The sequence below is a fragment of the Vicugna pacos genome, chromosome 8 (genome assembly GCF_048564905.1).
Source record: "Vicugna pacos chromosome 8, VicPac4, whole genome shotgun sequence".
Lineage (NCBI taxonomy): Eukaryota > Metazoa > Chordata > Mammalia > Artiodactyla > Camelidae > Vicugna > Vicugna pacos.
The window spans coordinates 3,320,599-3,341,828 of record NC_132994.1 but is presented as its reverse complement, the minus strand read 5'-3'; the positions used below and the strand labels follow the sequence as shown (position 1 = coordinate 3,341,828).

Below are 21,230 nucleotides of genomic sequence, written 5' to 3'. Positions count from 1 at the left end.
GCCAACCAGACTTCCTGATGGCCCAGATGTGGAGTGGGAGGAGAAGACAGATCAAAACAGGGGTGTAGGGTCACAGCCACTGTGTCAGGGCGGTGCGTTGGATGAGAAGGGGAGGTTTGGGAGAAGAAACCAAGAGTTCTCTGTTTTAAAATGTTCATCTTGAAGCAGTGCTAGGTATCCAAGTGGAATGCTAAGTAAGCAGTGGATACATGCATTGGGAATTCATGGGGAGGCCAGGACGGGAGACACTGATTTGGGTATTTCAACCTGCGCCTGGACGAAATGGAGTCCCTGCGAGCTGGGAAGAGAAAAGTGCACTTGAATGTCAAGAGAGGATCTGGCCAGGCTGAGAAGGTGTAGGTGAAGAAAATCTGGCAAAGAAGGTTTCCTGGGTTTCAAGGGAGCTACGTGTGTTTTTAAGAGAGGAGAGATCGACATACAGATAAGTTGCAGGGGAGCTGACAGTTGTCCGCTGGCTTTGGGAATGCGGAGGTCATCAGTGGGAGAGATCACAGCATGCCAGCATCTTGATGGGAATGATCCAGTGGACAGGGGATGTTCTGAAAATACGAGAGTGGACGTTGAGTAAGGAGAGAAGACTGACATCCCACTCACCGGCGGGAATTGGTCCTAACAAGGAACAGTGCAGAGCATCCTTCTTCACAGGAGGGAGGGGGCAGGGCGGGAGTCGGAGTACAAACCCACATGGGTGGGTGGACCTGGTGGAGGAGTGTGTCTTCTCCTGTTATTTTCTCAGTGAATGAAGTGAAGTCATTTGTTGACGGTGAGGAGCAGGGTGGTGATGCTGGAGGTCTGACAAGACAGGAAAATGTGTGAAAGAGTGCTTTTGAAAAGAAGGAGTCAGATCAGGAAATGTGGAAGGGTGGCCCAGTGATGCAGAAGGGCTGCCTGCGAGATGCTCTTACACATGTAGATGAGAACAGGTGAGCAAGGGTACCTGTTCCTCAGCCAGTCAGCTGCTCCGATGCAGGTGGACAATGGACAGGACATCGGTTACACCTGCTGGGTTAGAAAGGAGCATAGGGTTCTCCCAGATAAGTGAGATGAGGGGGAGAAAGGTAAATGCATTTAGGCTTTTCTAAAATTTTCTGAAAGCAGGGCCCCCTCCCCATCCCACTGCCATGGAAAGCAAGTTAGTAACAACTTCATGGAGAAAAGAGAACACACAGGATAGTCTTTGACGATTGACAAGGGACAAAAAAAATTGTAGGTTTATTTATTTTCTTATACTACTACCAAAAACATGAATTACATTTTTACACTGGATTTATCCTCTTTTATTCAAGTGGCGCAGTTGTTTCTTTCACACACTCCCCCTAACCAGCTTGATCTCTTTGCGTGTGTTTCTGGATGTCATAGACCCTTGGAACCCGACACTTCAGGCAACACGATCTGAGTTAGAGTGCTGTAGATAATTCCAAGGGTGTCCCCAGGAGTGTGGGGGTCTGGGGTTGGGCTCTCAGCTGTGACAGGTGTCAGTGTCATTGGGAGCAGTGACCACATGCGCTTGTCCGCAGTCCCATCCTTGCTGACTCCGCTCCAGCACAGTAAATGTCTTCTGGGCTTCTCAGAGAAGCGGGTCCTCCCAGTTGCCTGCTGGTTAAGAAACCGTCTTCCCCACCTTGAGCTCCCTCTTCAGATCTGATCTCAGAAACACACCTGCTGTTGGGCTCTCGGTATTTGACTGGACCCCAGCCTTCTCCCATCTCCCCGCCACTGGCTCTCCCAGGCTTATAGATCTGCAAGCAGAGCTGGGCTTTATCCCCACCTGCAGAACTGCTTCGGAAAGTTCTGGAAACTTCCAGTTTACTCATAAAAAGCTGCTATTTAATACTCTCAGAAAACATGATTATGGATTTCTCGCTGTCCTTTCATGTTTGCCAACTGAAAAACAACAATCGTGCTCTGGCTGATGGTTTATTTCATTGTAGGGTCAGGTTCTGACCTTGTTATGAAATTTCCCAAGAAGCAGCGGAGACCACTTACTGAGAATGACTCTCTATGGTAGAAAAACCGTTAGAAGGGAGAAGAAAATGCCAGAGACCGGCCACCCAGCACCAGGGGGAGCCGCCCTGTTGCTCAGAATGTACCTAATGGAACAAGCAGGGGAAATAACCCTGTTGACTATTTACAGGAAGCTGGGCATTTTCTGTTATTTCACCAAATCCTTCATTTTAAGGCCGTTATTTTATCCTCACTTTATAAGTTAAGGAGCTGACGCTATTAAGGTTAAGCAATTGCCTGAAGGAAGTGGAACTTGTCAGTGACAGAATCAGAATTTAAACTCACGGCTGAGTCTGTCTGTTTTGTTTTCCATTTCACTGCTCTGCCTCACCAACATCTCGGTGGGAATATGATAAAGTTCTTGAAACTTTACCCTTGTGCTGTGTTTAGCTATGTCTGGTAACACCGAATTTGAAACATTGATCATGTTTTGTCTTACAGGGAATAAATGGAAAAGATGGATTACCAGGTGCACAGGTATGGAAAACACCATTGGACATTGGTGTCCTAATGCAAAACTGCACCCCAGATTACCTGCCAGAATTCCTGATCAAGCAGATTGATGAGAAATCTTGGTAAGCAGTGGTTTTTAGTGCTGATCTTTGTTTTCCAGGGCATCATGGGTAAACCTGGAGAGAGAGGCCCCAAAGGAGAACGGGTATGTATACTACTATTGCGAGTGTTACATTTTTTGTATTTTTTATTGACATACAGTCAGTTTACAATGTGTCCATTTCTGGTGTATTTCATATATATTTCAGTCATACATAAACATACATATACTTTTTTTCATATTCTTTTTCATTATAGGTTACTACAAGATATTGAATATAGTTCCCTGTGATCTACAGTATAAACTTGTTTATCTGTTTTATATACAGTAGTTAGTATCTGCAAATCTTGAACTCCCAATTTATCCCTTCCCACCCCCTTTCCCCCCAGTAACCATCAGTTTGTTTTCTGTGTCTGTGAGTCTGTTTCTGTTTTGTAAATAAGTTCATTTGTGCCACTTTTTTTAGATTGCACATATACGTGATATCATATGATATTTTCCTTTCTCTCTCTGACTTACTTCACTTAGTATGGTGATCTCCAGGTCCATCCATGGTGCAGCACATGGCATTTGTTCATTCTTTTTTGTGGCTGAGTAGTATATATGTGCACCACAACTTCTTTATCCAGTCGTCTGTTGATGGACATTTCATTTGCTTCCATCTGTGGGCCATTGTAAACGGTACTGCTGTGTGTTCTCCAGGGGCAGTCTACCCAGGCAATAGAAATAAAGCAAAAAGAAACAAATGGGACCTAATTAAACTTACGAGCTTTCGCACAGCAGAGATCCTTCTTTATTATTATTTTTTTCCCTTAACAGGGTGATCAGGGAATTCCAGGAGACAGAGGCCCACAAGGTGAACGAGGGAAGCCAGGCCTCCAAGGTGTGAAGGGGGCCATAGGTCCTGTGGGGCCCCCAGGAAACAAGGGCTCCGTGGGACCCCCCGGGCACCAAGGCCCTCCGGGCCACCCAGGCCTGCCCGGCTCTCCGGTAAGTGGTACCGAGAGCTTCAGGACCCCCTGGCTGGGATTGACCATGTGTCCCTCTTACAACAAAAGCAGTCGTAAACCTTTCAAAATAAATAAAATGAACCTAGACTGGTCTCCACAAGGGCAGCAAGTTATACCCAGCGTCCTCCGCTAAGTGTCACTAAACTGTTCCCTCATTAGACCCTTGCAACGACTCTGGGACGATCCCACGCTTACAAACGCAGAATCAAGGGTTGCCCTGTCCATGGTCACTGACCGACCCCAAAGCCATGCTCTTAAATACTCTCTATAATGTCTTCTTACAAGACACAGAAAACATGTGTTTCTATTTCAAGTTCAAACTCCATCCTGGTGAATATCAGAACAACACATCTGCCCTGAGTGGTGCTTTGAAGTGGAAACTGGGTTGGCAAAGAGTGTTTGGTTACGGAAGCCCATGTGTTTATGACTAGAGATGGGGCCGAATTGGGCATTCTCACGGTAGTCTTTATTTTTACCCACCCTTCTACACACACCTTGAATAACGCCTGTGTACTGAACTCTCAGTGCTGTGTCAGTAACTGGTATCAGATGTGTTAATTCATTTGTCCCATACACAGTGAAAACAAAATACTGAAATAGGGCACCCTTTTTTTGTTTGATGGAGGGACTGGGGATTGAACCCAGGACCTCATGAATTCTAAGCAAGGCACTCTACCCCTGAGCTCTACCCTCCCCCGAAAGTAGGGCATTCTTGGAACTATTCTGTTCCACACAAGTCATTGCTTCAAGAGCCCATCAGATTGTCCTTAATGCCACACAATGTACTCTCAAATAGTAATCACCAAATACAAAGGAACAAAATACTTTGAAATCCTAACCATTGTGAAAAATAATAGCTCCCTTTTTAAAATATCAGGTACTATAGTAAAACATCACTATAGTAAATGCTAGATCCTTTGTCAAATTCATGTCAATTTACCTGTCAAGGGAGTAAAAATTCAACTGACATCATTTGTCTACTTCCCTTTACCAGATCCCGTAACATTTTCTATTAAGTAAAAAAAAAAAATGCTTAATACAAATATGCCTGCCATGTGTAAATTACAAAATAAACTTGACTATAAGATGAAATTTACCAAGTTTTACCCATGAATAAAACATTTTAAAGAATAATTCAGCGTATCTGTAGTCCTCTTCCAGGTTTTCTTCCTTTGAAGATACACAGTAAAGTCAGTGATACTGACTTCACCAGTGTCCAGGGATTAGACAGAAGTTAAAACATTATGATGGTGTCACTGGTTTAAATTCTGTAACTTCAGATAATGAAGTAGTGGGAAGTGTCTTTCCTAATTGTATGAAATCATGTCCGTCCATTTAATAGGAAACACAGTCATATCGCTGGTTGTGGTTTCAACCCACAGCTTTCAAAGTCATTATATGCTTCTTCCCAGCGTTGGATCAAAACAAAAGATACTTATTGTCTCATAGAGCCATTTGCCCAAAGTATTTTGCTTGATCAGTGGATCTCTACAGGTTTTGAGTAGACACACCAACTCAATATTTCTGTTCTGTATTCTCATGCTAGGTTCTATTAACAGACCTTTTTTTTTTCCTTTTTCTTTAGGCTGATGTGGTTTCATTTGAAGAAATAAAGAATTACATTAATCAAGAGGTTCTGAGGATTTTTGAAGGTTAGATTTGCTTAATAAACATTTCTAAATTTTCCACTTGATTCCTCCCTCCCACCCGCTGTAGAGAATAGAATTCCTCCTACAACATCTCAAAAAGTAATTGGACAACAGTAACCTTAGGAGGTGACCCGTGCTGTGATGCAGCAGCTCTGATCAAAACTTCTTCCTCACATTCAGTTAAACATGCCTCCCTGTAACTGCGTCTCCTCATTCAGGAGCCTGGAGACCTCAGGAGCATCTGCATCTTTATTTTTTCTTAAATTCAGACATTTCTCTTTTCTCCCCATTTTTTTTTTAAGTTTAGTTGATTTACAATGTTGTATTAGTTTTGGGTGTACAGCATAGTGATTCAGTTATATATATATATATATATTCTTTTTCAGGTAAAGAATATATTTTTCTTAAAATCCACTCCACATTTCTTTCTCTATTACATGATTTTGCCAAATGATTTGCTAAAATCAAGATCATGCCCTTCAACCATGAGCCAAATAAAGTGAGAATCGTTTGTCTTCAGAAAATAAATCCACAGCAACTCATGCTTCCTGCTTCCTTGGCAAAGCATCCTTTCTTTGCTGAACTAAAAACACATGGTTGAATTTTGCAAGGGATAAGATTACAAGTTCCCCAAGTTCATCTTAAGCCTTTCTACTGCTAATACGGAGTTAGCTGCTCTCCAGGAAGCCCTGATTATTTTAAACAATAATTAGTATTATTGTTTATATATATATTTTATATATAAATATATATATTTAGAGACAAAAATCTTGGTGCTTAAGAGCCCATTATCTTACTTCACATGAGCACTGGAGACAGAGCAGCACAGGGACTTTTAACTGCTTCAGTGACAACATAGAAAGAAACATTTTTTCAATGGTTATGAATTCATGCTGTTCATTTCACTTCACCTTGACCTCTAATAAGTATCTTTACCTTGCTCTGACATGATAGTGTATTAATGCAGTCATCCAGTCTTTCTTTTTGAGCTACTGGTTTTCTCTTTGTCATTTTAATGTTGACCTTACATTTAAGTCTCCTTTTCTCTCTTTCTATTTTTTTTTTTTGACTCTTGAATCAAGCATCACAAAGTTGACTCTAAACGTTTGCAATCCAAACATTCCCCTCAACAAACATCCCTCGAGCATCAGCAGTCTGAAAAAGAAAGACATCGTAAGCTCTCAGGGAAACACTGAGATGTATAGACACAGAGGCAGGACTGGCTAATTTGCAGGACTCAGTGCAAAATGAAAATGGAAGTGCCCTTGTTCAAAAATTATTAGGAATTATAAGACAGGCACAACAGAACGTCAGACCGAGCACAGGGCCCTTCTGAGCCTGGGGGCTCCATGACTGCACAGGCGGAGGGTGTCTGTGAAGCCAGCCCCCAGGCACAAGAGCCTGGAGACCTCAGGGAGCATCTGCATCCTTATTTTTTGTTAAATTCAAACATTTCTCTTTTTCCCCCATTTTTTAAATTGAAGTTTAGTTGATTTACAATGTTGTATTAATTTTGGGTATACAGCACAGTGATTTAGTTATACATATATATTCTTTTTCATATTCTTTTTCATTATAGGCCATTATAAGGTATTGAACAGAGTTCCCTGTGCTACACAGTAGGACCTTGTTGTTTATCTGTTCTATACATGGTAGTTTGTATCTGCCAGTCCCACACTGGAGTTTAAACGGATTAGCATCTGCATCTTTAGTAGCCCACAACTGTGAAAAGGGAAATCCAGCAACTTCATGTTTTTGGATTGCAATCTAAAATTCTCCTTTGCCCTTTAGCTCTTTTTTTGAAGAAATGGAGGTACAGGTGATCAAACCCAGGACCTCATGTGTACTGGGCACGCACTCTACCACCGAGCTACACCCACCTACTCAGACAACTTTAATGTTGACCTTCAATTTCTTACAAGAATTTAGATAACATATAGTAAATAGTTCAGTAGTTAATTAGTCTAACTTTTTAAAGGCTGGTTAATAAGGTCAGAAAATATACTCAGGCACTCTCAGAAAAATGTGACATGTGGAGATGTGGGAGGTATTTGTGTTCCAAGTCCAGCGGACACTGGATGAAGGTGGGGACCCTGAGGACCTGTGATGGAGGAGACAGGCCACCTCTGCCTGGGGAGGCTCTGTGCCGCCCAGTCCAGGCCACTCCGAGGTGACTCCTGAGGAGGGAGAGCGGGGGGGTGGGCTGCTCGCCATCTGTGAGTGGTCAGTATCCTCAGAAGCTAACAGATGTCCTGGCTTCAAGACATGGTTCTAAAGGGGCCCCAAAGGAAAATTTTTCCTCAGACTTCCAGACTCTGAGACTCCACCTGTAATACCCCCTCTTTTTATCTCTGTTGCCACAAGTATAGAAAACTGTCTTCTTTTCAACAAAATTATAGCTGGAACCAAGAATTTAGTATTTTTTTTTTTAAATAGAGGTACTGGGGATTGAACCCAGCACCTCGTGTGTGGCAAGCAGGTGCGCTACCACTGAGCTATACCCACCAGCCCCTGTAAGAACTTAGTTCCTTAGCACTTGAATTTGTCCCAAAATTATTTCAATTCAGTCTATTTAATTTTCCACTTCAAAGTCACCTTTTCCATGGCTTCTAAACACCATTTATAAAAGAGAAAAAAGAAATCCTCCATTTTCACAAATCATAGCGCTCCAAGGTCGCAGACTGCCTTTTCAGAAAGCTTTAAAAGCAAAGATTAATTTTCACATGTTAAAACAGTTACCAGTAAGTGCTACAGTTGAGCAGCATCCATCAGCCCCTCTCTTGCTTAGCCATTTCACGAGAGAGCTTCACGGCCAGTCCTCATCTCTGCTCCACTCGGCCCCGCACGTCTACAGCCTCTGCAGAGTGTCTCCCTGTTCAGCAAGCCAGGGGCTGTCAGTGGGGCTCGGGGGTGGGGTGTCCTGCTCCCCCACATCATCATTCCGGACATCCAGACAACAGTAAAACCCTAGACCAGGACCTAAACCTCAGGCTCTCCTCGTGGCGTTTTCCAGCTCCGTTTGAGGTGACTCCAACCCCCACAGATCTCACACTTTGGAGTGTCCCCCAGGCCACCAAGCCTTCTTTCAACATTCTGATGCCCCATCCCAAACCCAACCATGGTGGAAGCAGGTGGTTCTCCACCAATCCCAAGTCTAGGTTTCCGGTTTCATCACAATGCACAGACGTTCAATCTAGAATTAGATTAAATTCCTGATTGTATTGGCCAAGAGGGCAGATCCTTTTGCACACAAGGTGGCCACACAGAGAAGGGACAGATGCTATGTGTCCAAGCTTAGCTTCCTTTCATTTTATGAGGGCTTTGCAGCTGTCAGGGATGCTGCCCATATGAATGAAACTCTTGCCAGATCTGAGAAGCTTAATTCTCGCTCTGACGCCACCCTATTGTATTTGGGGATTTACATCACTCTGCAGGAAGAATTCACCAACCTAGGTAGGTATGTGGACAAACATCTGGCTCTCTTGGCTCTTAAGGCAAACTTGAAAGCAACAAAGTCACACCTGCTACTGTGGAAAGAAAGGAACATTAGACCTGTGTCCCCGGACAATGTTTCTGCCTCCAGATTTCCAGTGTCCAGGAAAGCCCCTTTCCCTAGGCTTTCTCCGTTTTTCATTCATCATTTCATCCACAAATACGTGAATGTGTATGAATATGTATTATCCTGTTCACTTTTTCTTTATATGTGTTTACATTTTATTTTTAAACTTGCAGACTGTAAAATTGACTTTTCCCCTTTCATGTCCATTTCTATGAATGTTAACACATGCGTATGTTTGCACAACCACGGCCACATCAGGGTATAGGACAGTCCTATTTATCACTGAGGGAAACTCCCCCGACTCTATTTCACAGTCTTGTCTCCCCATCCCCACTCCTGGGCAGCCACTGATGTGTTCTCTGTCACTGTAGTTTTGTCTTTTTGAGAATGTCACCTGCATGAAATCGGATGGAGTGTAACCTTTCGAGGATGAATTTCATGCAGCATGATGCTTTGTTTTTATTGAAGGCTAGTCAGTTTACAGTGTTGTGTCAATTTCTGGTGTACACCAGCATCATATTTCAGTCATATATATACATGCATATATTCCTTTCCATATTCTTTTTCATTATAGGTATACAAGATAGTGAATATAGTTCCTTGTGCTATACAGTAGAAACTTGTTGTTTATCCTGTCCTCTTGTTTCAAGACTGCAACATCTCCTCCTGCAGATATTAATTTATATATGTATTTGTATATACACATTTGTATACACATCATCTTATAGATACATATAATTGGAGATATAGTCTTAAAAAATATTTTCCACATCATAGAAATCAAGAAATCATCTCTATTTCTTCCAGGCTGCTTCTCTGTCTCTGTTTGGGTCTATCATTCAGCATATAGGACTTCCTCAGTGCCCATAAGTAATCCTTGGTTGTCTGCTCATACAGAATCATGGGTTCTAAAATACTGATGGAAAGTTAGGAGTGGACAGTGGACTTGTCAACCATGAGCCCTACTGTAGGGTAGTCTAACTTTTTTTTTTAACTGAGGAACCCTCAACTTCACTGTCTTTAAGTCTTCCCTCTTATTTCAGTCAGACTCCCCAAAGGGAACACTTGTGTTTCCTGCCTGGCTTCCAGCATGTGGGGAGTGAAGAAGGAAGACTGGGCTGGGACCACAGACCAAGCGTGGCCACAGCTATCTCTTGTCCAGGGTTTCAGTCAGGAAGTCTGAGTCTTAATGCAGCCTGGTGTCTCCAGTGCAGAGATGATCTGGTTACCTATTTATGATAATAAAAAAAAAATCCCAACCTTTTGCTGAGATTGGGGAGGGACAACCACCCAGCTGACAGAGTAGAGAAAAAGATTTCTAAGACCATTTCTTCAACCAACCTCCCTAATCTTAGTTCTCCTCCTTCACCCTCACTTCCAGGTGTATCTTGTGTGGCCTCCTCCTGAACCTTTTAAGGATTTGGTTTCTCAGCTTCTGGTGTAAAGATTTGGTTTTCTTGAGTCTGCTAAGTCATCCGTCTCTCCACCATCTGGTTCTCAGCTTCCAAAGTTTTATGGTGTCTCCTTTCATATGCTCCCATTCTTGTGGTTTTATGCCTTTTTTTTAATTGAAGTATAGTCAGTTACAATGTGTCAATTTCTGGTGTACAGCACAATGTTTCAGTCATACGTATACATACATATATGTTTTCATATTCTTTTTCATTATAGGTTACTGCAGTATATTGAATGTAGTTCCCTGTGCTATCATTTGTTTTTTATCTATTTTATGTATAGTAGTTAGTATTTGTACATCTCGAAGGGATAAATTGGGTTTTATGCCCTTGAAAATAGCTTACTGTTATTTCGTGGGGATTCAAGAAAGAGTTAAAACAGACACATGTGTTCAATCTACCATCTTTACTCATAATAACATTTCAAAGCAACATGCTTATGAAGGTGGCTAAGGATTGGGCTGGAGTTGTACGTAGCAGTAACAACCCTTGAATCACAATGAACCACAAAATGAATATGAAGCCACCAAATGATGCTGTGGAATTAACGGTGAAAATGAAATTAGAAAATAATTCTTAAGATATGAAAGGAAATTACTCTTCTGATATTTTTGCCCATTAGGAAGTAACTGTATCTAAACTTGGTTTCCATATTTGAGAGGTATATGGAAACCAAAAATAGACTCACAAATAATGAAAATAAACGGTGGTTACTGGGTGGGGGAAAAGTAAGGAGAGGGATTAGGATTTGGGATTAACAGAGACAAATTACTGTATATAGACAAGGTAAACAACAAGGACCTACTGTATAGCACAGGGAACTATATTCAATTTCTTGTAATGATCCATAATGGAAAAGAAACTGAAAATATATGTGTGTGTGTGTTTGTTACCGGGAAGAGAGGAACAAAAGTTACCTTGGTTCTTAGTCACCCGAAAAAAAATGAATTTTTAGTAAGAGACAGAAAGCGTAATATAAACAGAAGATTTTATTAGTGAAGTAAAAAGGTAGTAAAATATAGTACACTGCTGAGAACTGGGGGCGGGCCAACCCAAAAGAGGAAAAAACGATGCAGCTCCTTTGTTTCCCTCGTCTTCTGTCCTGGCTTAGGCGGGGTTTTGTGATTGATTGATTTGCAGCTCGGTTCCTTGTGCTCAGGCACGCCCACCCTTTTGCGCATGTTCTTACCCATGATGCACACAGAAAACCTGTGGGAGGGGGCTCAAACTGCAATGTTAATTACATTGTAATAAGCATTGGGTCAGGTTAAGCCGGGTCCTCTTCTCTACCGCGCAGCCGCAGCAGCTTTGGGGCTGGCTTCTTTGCTGGCCCTCATTTAGAGAAAGTGAAAGTTTTTGGAGCCCCTTATCCAGAGTGCAGGTGTACTGTTATTTTCAGGGTTGCTCCTTCCTCCTCCTCTCCCCATGCCCGGTGCTCATTTCTATCTGACTGCCTAACCTATGTATGTATCTATATGTATAACAGTCACTTTGCTGTACACCTGAAACTAACATTGTAAATCGACTACACTTCAATAAAAAATAATCTTTTAAAAGGGAAAAAAAAGATTTATGGAGAAGCCCTGGAAGAGTGGAACCAAAAGGTGATTTATGAAACAGATTTACCAAGGCTATGAGGAAAAGTTATTTAACCTGAAGCCTAAACGGTAACCATATGATCAAGTATAGGACTGATTTCCCAAGAGAAATGCTCATTATGTTTCCATAATGGGCTAACAAAAGAAAGTAAGTTGAAGCTGTACCAAGAAAATGGGCGATCGAACATTTGAATGGGCAATAGGAGAAAAAGATTTCTCTCTTTGAAAATATTTACACATTCTACCTGTGAAAAAGAAGGTAGACATAGGCCAGATGACATCTGAATGCCCCTTCCTTCTCCGTATCATGTACTTTCCCATCACATTAATATTAATGTCTGCATTATGTTAATGAGCCCTTTCTCCAAGGAAGGCAAGCCATTGGTCTCATTTGTTACGACTGCTATGGGTTTGCCTGCACAGACAGAATATGTGTGTTTGGTCTATGCAAGCTCCTGTCTGAACTCTTCAATTTCCTGCCTCATTAGAAAGCACAGCCAAAAAACAGTTTAATGGACCAAAGATCCCTGAAAACAGAGGAAAAGCAATTAAGAATACAGGTCTCTACAATTTATTTAGTGGCTCAGAAACTTACTATTTTAAATTATGACCATGGAGTAGGATTCAGAGGAAGTAATTACCCTTATGCTAAATGACTATTTCTGAGTGTATCTTAAAGCTAAATAATTTACAGCCAGAAGTCATTATTTAAAGGAATTTTCTGTTTTACTAAAATTATTTAAAAGCACCCAAAGCAAATTACTTATAAATTCAACCCATGTGTTAGAGAGGAAAATTTTGTACTGTGAATATTTGTTTAGACGTTGAAGGTATTCAAAGGAATAGGTCCCGAATTAAGGGAAAATGTACTGAAATATATATCTGTCTTTTAAGTGAAAAATAGCAAATAATATGCAGTTTCAAACTGTCATTGGATTCAGTTGGATTCAACTGATCATTGGATTTCGTATTTGTTTATAAAACACCCAGTTTACAATGTAATATAATAAAGATATATCTGTATTCAATGTGATGATTTGCAGAAGTATATATATTAATTGCAAATTTGTTTTATCTGTTGTTACTGGAAACAAATGTATTAACATCAACCAAGCCTGTCCCAGGTGAATAGTCAGATGGTAAATTTTGCAGGAAAGCCAGCGACTTAATGGCATTGTTAGGGATGACTCGTCAGATCCTCATTGGTCACCATCATCGCTGTCAATCAACCCACACCAGAGATTCTGGTCCTGTAGGTGTAGTAATTTTTCTGCTCTGCTTGCTTTGTGATTTGAGGATGTGAGTGTAGGGTGATTGCTCTTTTGGCATTTCCAGCTACTGCTCCACATTTGTTGGGGCTTTTCCCTTAATAATTTTATTTGAAAAGAATTTTTGTTTTATTTCTTAAATAGTATAAATAGGTTTTAGTCAGCAATAACTTACTCTCTATCAAAAATCTGTAAAACATACATATCTGAGTGAAATGAGTCTTTGAAGTTCAACTAAATAAACTAAACTGAGTGAAAAAAAAAAACTGGAGAAAATTGAGATAACTCTACAGGGTCTGCATGATTTGGCTTTTGTATTCTCTAACTGGCAGCCAGACTCTAAAATATTACTGTCATTTACTCCTTACTTGCAAAATAAACACAGTTTCATCAGTAGAATATTTTTCTGGAAGATATATCTGCCCCAAGCCTATGCTGATTTTTTCACATTAACTCTAGCTGTATCTTGAAAAATTAGTTTTGCAAATGAAACCATTTGAATTTGCTTTTTAAAGAAAGTATGTGAAAAGAAAAACATGTCGTTACTTTTTTTCTGTCACAGCAAGGAGATGCCTTCCTTCAGTTTTCTATTTTAAATCTAGTTATGTATATATTAGATTAGTTAAAAATGAGCTATACAAAATATAAACAAACCAAGCAAATTGAACCATATTCAATTTTTTTAATAAGCTATAATGGAAAAGAATCTGAAAATGTATACATATGTATGTATGTATTTGTATAACTGAATCACTGCTGTACACCTGAAACTAACATTGTAAATCAAATACCCTTCAATAAAAACTAAAATTAAAAAGTACAGAATCCAATGATAAGATTGTATGTATCATGGACTTTGGATGAATTTGTGTTAATGATTTTACCAAAATTAGTTCCACATAGTGGTAAATTATCGAATATGCTTTTGAGGTGAAATTTAACTGAACAGTGGTCTTATGTGGGATTAATAATAACCAAGAATTCTATAATAACAATTGTAACCCTGAAGTTGATTATTTTAAAAATGTAATTCTGAGAATAATTATATAACAAATTTCTAGTTATAAAATAAAGCTTATCAGCAGATAATCTTATAAAAATATGGATAGTAGTTCTTACTGAAGTCATCATCTCTCTCAGGCTCTCCCCATGATTTCTGGACAAGAGCGCTTAGAGCAGAAAGCATTAATTGCCCAGTACAAGGCCCTGCTTACAGAGAATGTTTAATTTAGTGAGTAATATGTCTTATTTAGGAATTTTAGAGTGAAAAATTCTGTTTTATATTTTCACATTTACATTTTATGAAGTTCCTCATTTTCCAAATCCTTTAAATGTTACGAGTTATTAATGGATCAGTCTTCTACGATGTATTGACACTTCTGTTGACTTTTTAATAAGTCTCTAAGTGTTGACATTTGTATGTCTCCTGTAAGGATACCCTCCCAGCCCAACAACCGGGCTCACCCTGAGGAAGCACCTTTGCACAGCCCTCCCTGCCCTTCTTGGTCTCTTTCTATAGGACCCAGATGAACAGCGCTGGGCTCCAAGCAGTCTGGCGGACGAACAAGGGCAGATGACAGTAACGTGACCTTGAGAAGGCAGCATTGCAGATTTAGGGCATATTCAGTTGTTAAAGCTCACAGCACTCAATACTGACAGAAGAGTTTTAAATGTTCTGGATAATTTGTCAACTTCCTGTAACTTGCATCTTCTTAGTTTCAATGTTTTCCTGAGGTTCACAGAAATGAATAGCGTTTTTGTTTTGTTTTGTTCTTTTTTTTTTTTTGCTGTTTTCACTCTGCCATTGGAATTCCATGGGACCATGAGTCTGCACCAATACTGCATGCATTCCTTTGGCTAAAGGAGACGTCCTTCCTACTAAAACCTTGGCTGAATAATGGAACTAACTGGAACTAAAAATCAAACTGGAAAAAAAATAAACAATATTGAGGGTTATAATAGGATGTTTTCTTCTTATAGTATTTAATTTTTTATTGAAGTGTAGGTGGTTTACAATGTTGTGTTACTTTCTGGTGTACCACAAAGCAATTCAGTTATATATATATACATATATGGATTTTCATATTCTTTTTCATTGTAGGCTATTATAAGGTATTGAATATAGTTCCCAAGACATTTGCTTTAAAAGCATAAGTTAATTTTTGACAAAGTAAAATACTAGTCCAGTGTAGAATTTAACAATGCAGTGAAATCATAGGGACTATGAAGCCAATGATCATCTTTTCAGTAAATAAACCTCTCTATCAATAATGCAATTTTGTTCAAGAATACAAAATGTCACATACTATGTGAGTTATCTCTTGCTGCAGAAGAAAGTATCTCAAAACTTTAGTGGCTTAAAACAGCAGCATTTGTTCTTATGCATTTGCTGCTGCTCAGGGACTGAAAGGGTTGCTTAGTGGTGTGGTTCTGGCTCAGAGCCTGTCATGAAGTTTCATTCAGGATGTCAGCCACAGCTGAACTCATCCGAGGGCTCGACTGGGGCCAGAAGATCCACTCCCAGTTTCACTCACTTGGCTGTTGGCAGGTGGCTCCAGATCATCACCATGTGGGTCTCTCCACGGAACTGCCAGAGGGTCCTCACTGCATGGCAGCTGGCTTCCCCCAGAATAAGAAAGTAAAAGAGAAACCACCAGGAAGCCATGAGTCTTTCATGACTCAGTCTCCATACTGGCGCACTCAATCCTGCCTTTCTTCTGTTTGTTGAAAGTGAAAAGGAAGTCCAGCCCACACTCAAGAATAGGGGAAGGAGGCTCTACCTAATCCCATTTGTAAGGGAGTCTCAAAGGCTTTGTGAACTTATTTTAAATCACCACACACACATTCACAACATTGCTGGATAGTGGCTTCAATTGATTATTACAACCATTTGTTCATGTGAACCTAAATTCTCTTCACAAGTCATGACCAGAAGTTACTTAGGTGCTAGGATGTTGTCCCTTAGATTGGCTACATCTCTGGAGCCCTGGAAATTCTCCAAAGGACTGGTCTGTATCCATATTCAAACAACTTTGTACAGTCTGTTTTATTTGAACAATCAAAAAGAAATCTCGACCTGTTGGTAAACTAGATATGACTGAATTGAAAACCAAATAACTTTTTTGGTTGAATTTCATGTAAAAAATACTTGAAAACTTTTGACATGAAAAGTGTCTCTGTAACATAACGTGTTGTTTTCCCCTTTCACCAATGTAGAGAGGATGGCTGTGTTCCTGTCCCAGCTCAAGCTACCAGCAGCAATGCTGGCTGCCCAAGCCCATGGGAGGCCTGGTCCGCCAGGAAAGGATGGGTTACCTGGGCCACCAGGAGACCCTGGCCCTCAAGGTAAGTCTTCAAGGATGATATATGTTTACTAGCTCTTTAACTCTCAGTATTTATAAGATGCTAATCGCAGTTAAGATATAAATTTAGATATATGTAAATTTAGATATATTTATATATATATAAATTGTATAATTTATATATATTTAAAGTATATATATATAATGTATGTATTTTATAAATTATATATGTAACTATATACTGATTTAATATAGAATATCTTGTTAATAGTTGACATTCTAGAAATAGATTTTGAACTATTACTCCTTCAAATTTAAAATTGATAATTATCTGCCAGTCTAAATGCATTTAATAATAATATTTGTCATGGCAATAACAGCAATAATATATGCTTATTTATCATTATTATCTGGGAATCTCTGAGTTGCTTATGCCTTGCTGTTGATATAAGCAGACCACAAGAATCCTCATCTTAGTCATCTTAGTATCTTAAGGAACCTGAGGGAAAGGTCTTAAGAGCTGCTACTGTAACTAGTGACTTGGGTCCAAAATACATCTTGGAGAAATTTTAGAATCCTTTTTCTTCTTCTGTAAAAGTGGTGAATGGTAACTTGAATTTTTAAAAAATTTCTCCTGTAGTTTCTAAACTTTTTTAAAGCAAAGCTTTATTCAAACTGGCCAAAAATTTTGCTCCACTGATGACAGCTTGACAAGAGATGTGATCTTTGGTGTAGCTTGACTCAGTTAAGCTGGCAGGACCATTTTCTAGAAATGTGATTGGCACTCAGCAGAGGGGCCAAATAGACCCTGGCTTGGAAGAGTCACAGCTCTGGCAAGGAAATGTTGAATCCAGTGAGTACGCACCATGAAAGATAAGACCAGGAAAACTGCTTTCCATGGATTACATAGAGAAACTCCTTCTTGGAATAAACAAAAACTTGTGTAAAGGAGAAAAGAGAAAGTTGACCCCAATATCACACAGGGATACAGTTCAAAATATTGTGTATGCAGAGAATTACTTTCCTTTCACTAGTTCACTCTCCTTCGACTACTTCTCTGTTTTCTGGAGGAAGTGCCCCAAGGTGCCCTCCCTTACCTGAGAGCCCCCCCTGAGGGGTGACCCAGTCACAGGGTTTGTTAGGATCCTTTGTACAATCGAGACGGACCAGGCTTCAGGTTTAGTCAGTCACTCCAGTTGACCTGACTGACCATCCTTTCTACCTTTCCCTTAGGTCATAGAGAGGTTTGGCAGGTAGTTGGAAGAAAAAGTGGAGAAGCAGGTGTAGCCTTCTGTGTGGATCGTTGGGCAGAGGGTGGTTAATTATTTTCTTTTGCTAATTGGGTCGATTGTGAATTCAGAGTGTAGGAGATGGGGAAGAAGAGCTTGAAAGGCCATCTGAAAATGTTTGATACCTCAAACTATGTGGAGGACCAACACTACTAACATCAGTAGGAGAAAAATCTTATACAGACGCTTATACAGGAGAAGAATCTTGGACTGCAGCGAGCTAAGAGGACAAGAGCAGGGGAAAGTCAGGAGAGCAAGGAAAACCGTTCTGAACTGGAGTCACCCATCCACACAAACACCTGTCTCAGGCTCCCTCCTGTGCAGGGAAGGCCGTCTGGAAGGCTCTCGGGCAGAGGCAGTGCCGAGTCAGGAGTATTACTGCAGCTTTTGGAAACGAGGCCTCTGTTCTCCACTCAACTGACTTTCCCTTCTGCAAAAGCTTCCTCTGCATTTTATCTGCTGTGCTGCCAAGATCTTATCGACTCCTTCTCCTCCTGATGGGACTATCAGTGCTATTCTTGAACTGGAAGGATTTCCCCATATGATGTCCAACCTTTGCCTTTTCTTCTTTTGTTCTCTTCTTGTGATCTTGTGACTATCTTTAGTGTTAAGCTTGGATTCCTTTTTCTTTTTTGTGTGTATATATAGACTTTTGCACTGTGGTTACCAAAAGGTTTTGGTATAGCACTCTAGATAGATAGATAGATAGATAGATAGATAGATAGATAGATAGATAGATAGATAGAGGTGGATAATTATATATATATATATATGATCGCTTTAAGTGGCTGAGCTTTTAATTTCAAATGCATTTTAAACATCCTCCCTTTGTGATTTTTACATCATATTTTACATCTAAATGTTAATTAATCCCTTAACTGCTTGTTGTGGATACAAATGGCATTACTACTTCTGTCTTTTGACCTTCCTCCTAGCTTGTGTGTGGATGACGTCCTACGTTTTCTGTATGTTTGCCTTTACCGGTGGGCTTTTCCATTTCGTAGTTTTCTTGTTTCTAGTTGTGGCCTTTTCTGCCTAGAGAAGTTCCTTTAGCAGTTGTTGTAAAACAGATTTGGTGGTGCTAAATTCTTTTAGCCTTTGCCTGTCTGTAAAGCTTTTGATTTCTTCATCAAATTTGAATGAGTATTCTTGGTTGTTGGTTTTTCCCTTTCATCACTTTAAATAGATTGTGCCACTTCCTTCTAGCCTCTTGAGTTTCTGCTAAAAAATCAGCTGACAGTTTTATGGGAGTTCCCTTCTATGTTATTTGTCGCTTTTCCCTTGTTGCTTTTAATATTCTCTCCTTATCTTTGATTTTTGACATTTTAATTGCAATATTTCTAGGTGTGTTACTCTTAGTGTTGATCTTGTACAAGAATCTCTGTGTTTCCAGAACTTGGGTAACTGTTTCTTTTCCCGAGTTAGGGAAGTTTTTAGCTATCATCTCTTCAGATATTTTCTCAGGCCCTTTCTCTCTCTCTCCTCCTTCTGGGACCCCTATAATGTGAATAAATTAACACCTTGATGTTGTCCCAGAGGTCTCTCAAACTATCATCATTTCTTTTTCTTTTTTCTTTCTTCTTTTTTCTGTTCTGCAGTAGTGATTTCCACTACGTATGATTTCCAACTTTTTAAAAAGCAAAGTTTAGTAAAATTAACAAAACTTTTGTCCCACCAGAGGGTTTCTGACAATAGACATATCCTGATTATAATTCAGGTGTCTTCTCAATTTTTGTGTGATATTTCCTTTTCAGTATTTATTAAATGCCAGAAATGTGGCTGAAAAATAAAACTTGTGAAAGACTGGATTCATTTTCAAGGAACATTTGCCTGTAGTCATGCTATACTGATTATCCTGCCTAAGGACTCTGGAAAATCTTACTGTAGAAAAAAAAAGGGCCACTGTTTGATTTTTGGTGCCTCACCAGCAGTTGACAGGACCTGGAAGGTTTTTCTCTGGTAGATAAATGAATATGAAGTGATCAGAAGATAAAGTGATGCATATAACTTCAAAGCTTTGCTCTGCTCAATCTAAAAGTTTTCTCAAAAAGGAAAAAAAATTCATATAAAACTGTTACCCTGGTGACCATGCAAACCTCAGAGGCTGTTGGTAGAATTAGTCCTCTTCCTGACACAGCATGACTGAGTTTGAGGAAAGGCTGAAGTGAAAAATCCCGCACAGAAAGGGAAATGAAATGTGAGCCTTGAGTGTAAGGCCATGTGTTCTGTCCACTCACAAATTCAGAAATTTCCAAAAGGGATATTTTGTTCAGTGTTTTTCAAGAGAGAAATTCATTTTCATTTGAAATGAAGTGGTTTGGTTTGAAATAGGCACTGTAGAATGAGTCCTTTAATATCTTACTATCTTTGGGGAAGGACAAAAATTTAAAGGTGTGAAGCAAAAATACTGCAAACCATATCAGTAAACAAAGAACGCTGAAGCCATCAAGTCATCAGCGGCTTCCCCACGCCTCAGTGAGGACAGGCCTGCAGCCAGGCCTCTGCAGCTACTCACAGTGGTGCACTCTGAGGGGACTCAGAATAAGAAAGGACAGGATACTGGCCCTAGATAGCTAGGTGCTTGTCAAAGGAATGAATTCATTGAGCCCAAATGTGTTGCTTCCTCCCATACATAGAAAAGAGCTAAATTCTTTAACTTGAGATGCCTGGTTTTCTTCGTTAATAAGTAATCCTTTAAAACCTACAGCCAGCATAGTACTCAATGGTGAAAAACTCAAAAGCTTCCCACTAAAATCTGGGACAAGACAAGGCTGCCCACTATCACCACTCCTATTCAACATAGTCTTGGAAGTCCTAGCCACAGCAGTCAGGCAAGAGAAAGAAATAAAAGGGATCCAAATTGGGAAATAAGAGGTAAAAGTGTCATTATATGCTGACAACATGTTACTATATATAGAAAACCCTAAAAGGTCCACACAAAAGCTACTAGAGCTGATTGAAGAATTCAGCAAGGTAGCAGGTTACAAAATTAACGTTCAAAAATCAGTTGCATTTCTTTACACTAATGATAAATCAACAGAAAAAGAAAGTAAAGAAACAATCCCCTTTAAAATAGCACCCAAAGTAATAAAATACCTAGGAGTAAATCTAACCAAGGAGGTGAATTATACATGGAAAACTATAAAACACTGATGAAGGAAATTAAAGAAGACTTAAAAAAGTGGAAAAATATCCCACACTCCTGAATTGGAAGAATCAATATTGTTAAAATGGTCACACTGCCCAAGGCAATCTACAGATTTAATGCAATCCCTATCCAATTATCCAGGACATATTTCACAGAACTAGAACAAATCATAATAAAATTTATACGGAATCATCAAAGACCTAGAATTGCCAAAGCATTACTGAAGAGAAAGAAAGAGGCTGGAGGAATAACTCTCCCAGGCTTCAGACAATACTACAGAGCTACAGTCGTCAAGACAGCATGGTATTGGTACAAAAACAGACATACGGACCAATGGAACAGAACAGAGAGCCCAGAAATGAACCCACAAACTTT

At 39.8% G+C, this 21,230-nt stretch overlaps 1 protein-coding gene and 1 long non-coding RNA gene across 2 annotated transcripts in view; one reads left to right on the top strand and one right to left on the bottom strand.

Annotated features, from left to right (window-relative positions):
• Nucleotides 1-21,230, top strand: part of COL19A1 (collagen type XIX alpha 1 chain) — a 332,279-nt gene that overhangs the window by 300,961 nt on the left and 10,088 nt on the right. The window contains exons 45-49 of the mRNA XM_072965486.1: nt 2,467-2,502; nt 2,639-2,683; nt 3,398-3,568; nt 5,174-5,240; nt 16,333-16,461. Of these exons, the coding sequence (XP_072821587.1) occupies nt 2,467-2,502; nt 2,639-2,683; nt 3,398-3,568; nt 5,174-5,240; nt 16,333-16,461 (448 nt within the window). The remainder of the gene's footprint in view (nt 1-2,466; nt 2,503-2,638; nt 2,684-3,397; nt 3,569-5,173; nt 5,241-16,332; nt 16,462-21,230) is intronic.
• LOC140697632 (uncharacterized) lies at nt 1,383-8,064 on the bottom strand. Its single transcript, XR_012074781.1, has 4 exons — nt 7,977-8,064; nt 3,098-3,287; nt 2,560-2,654; nt 1,383-1,662 (listed from the first exon to the last, which is right to left on the bottom strand). It is a non-coding gene; the product is annotated as an uncharacterized lncRNA (long non-coding RNA).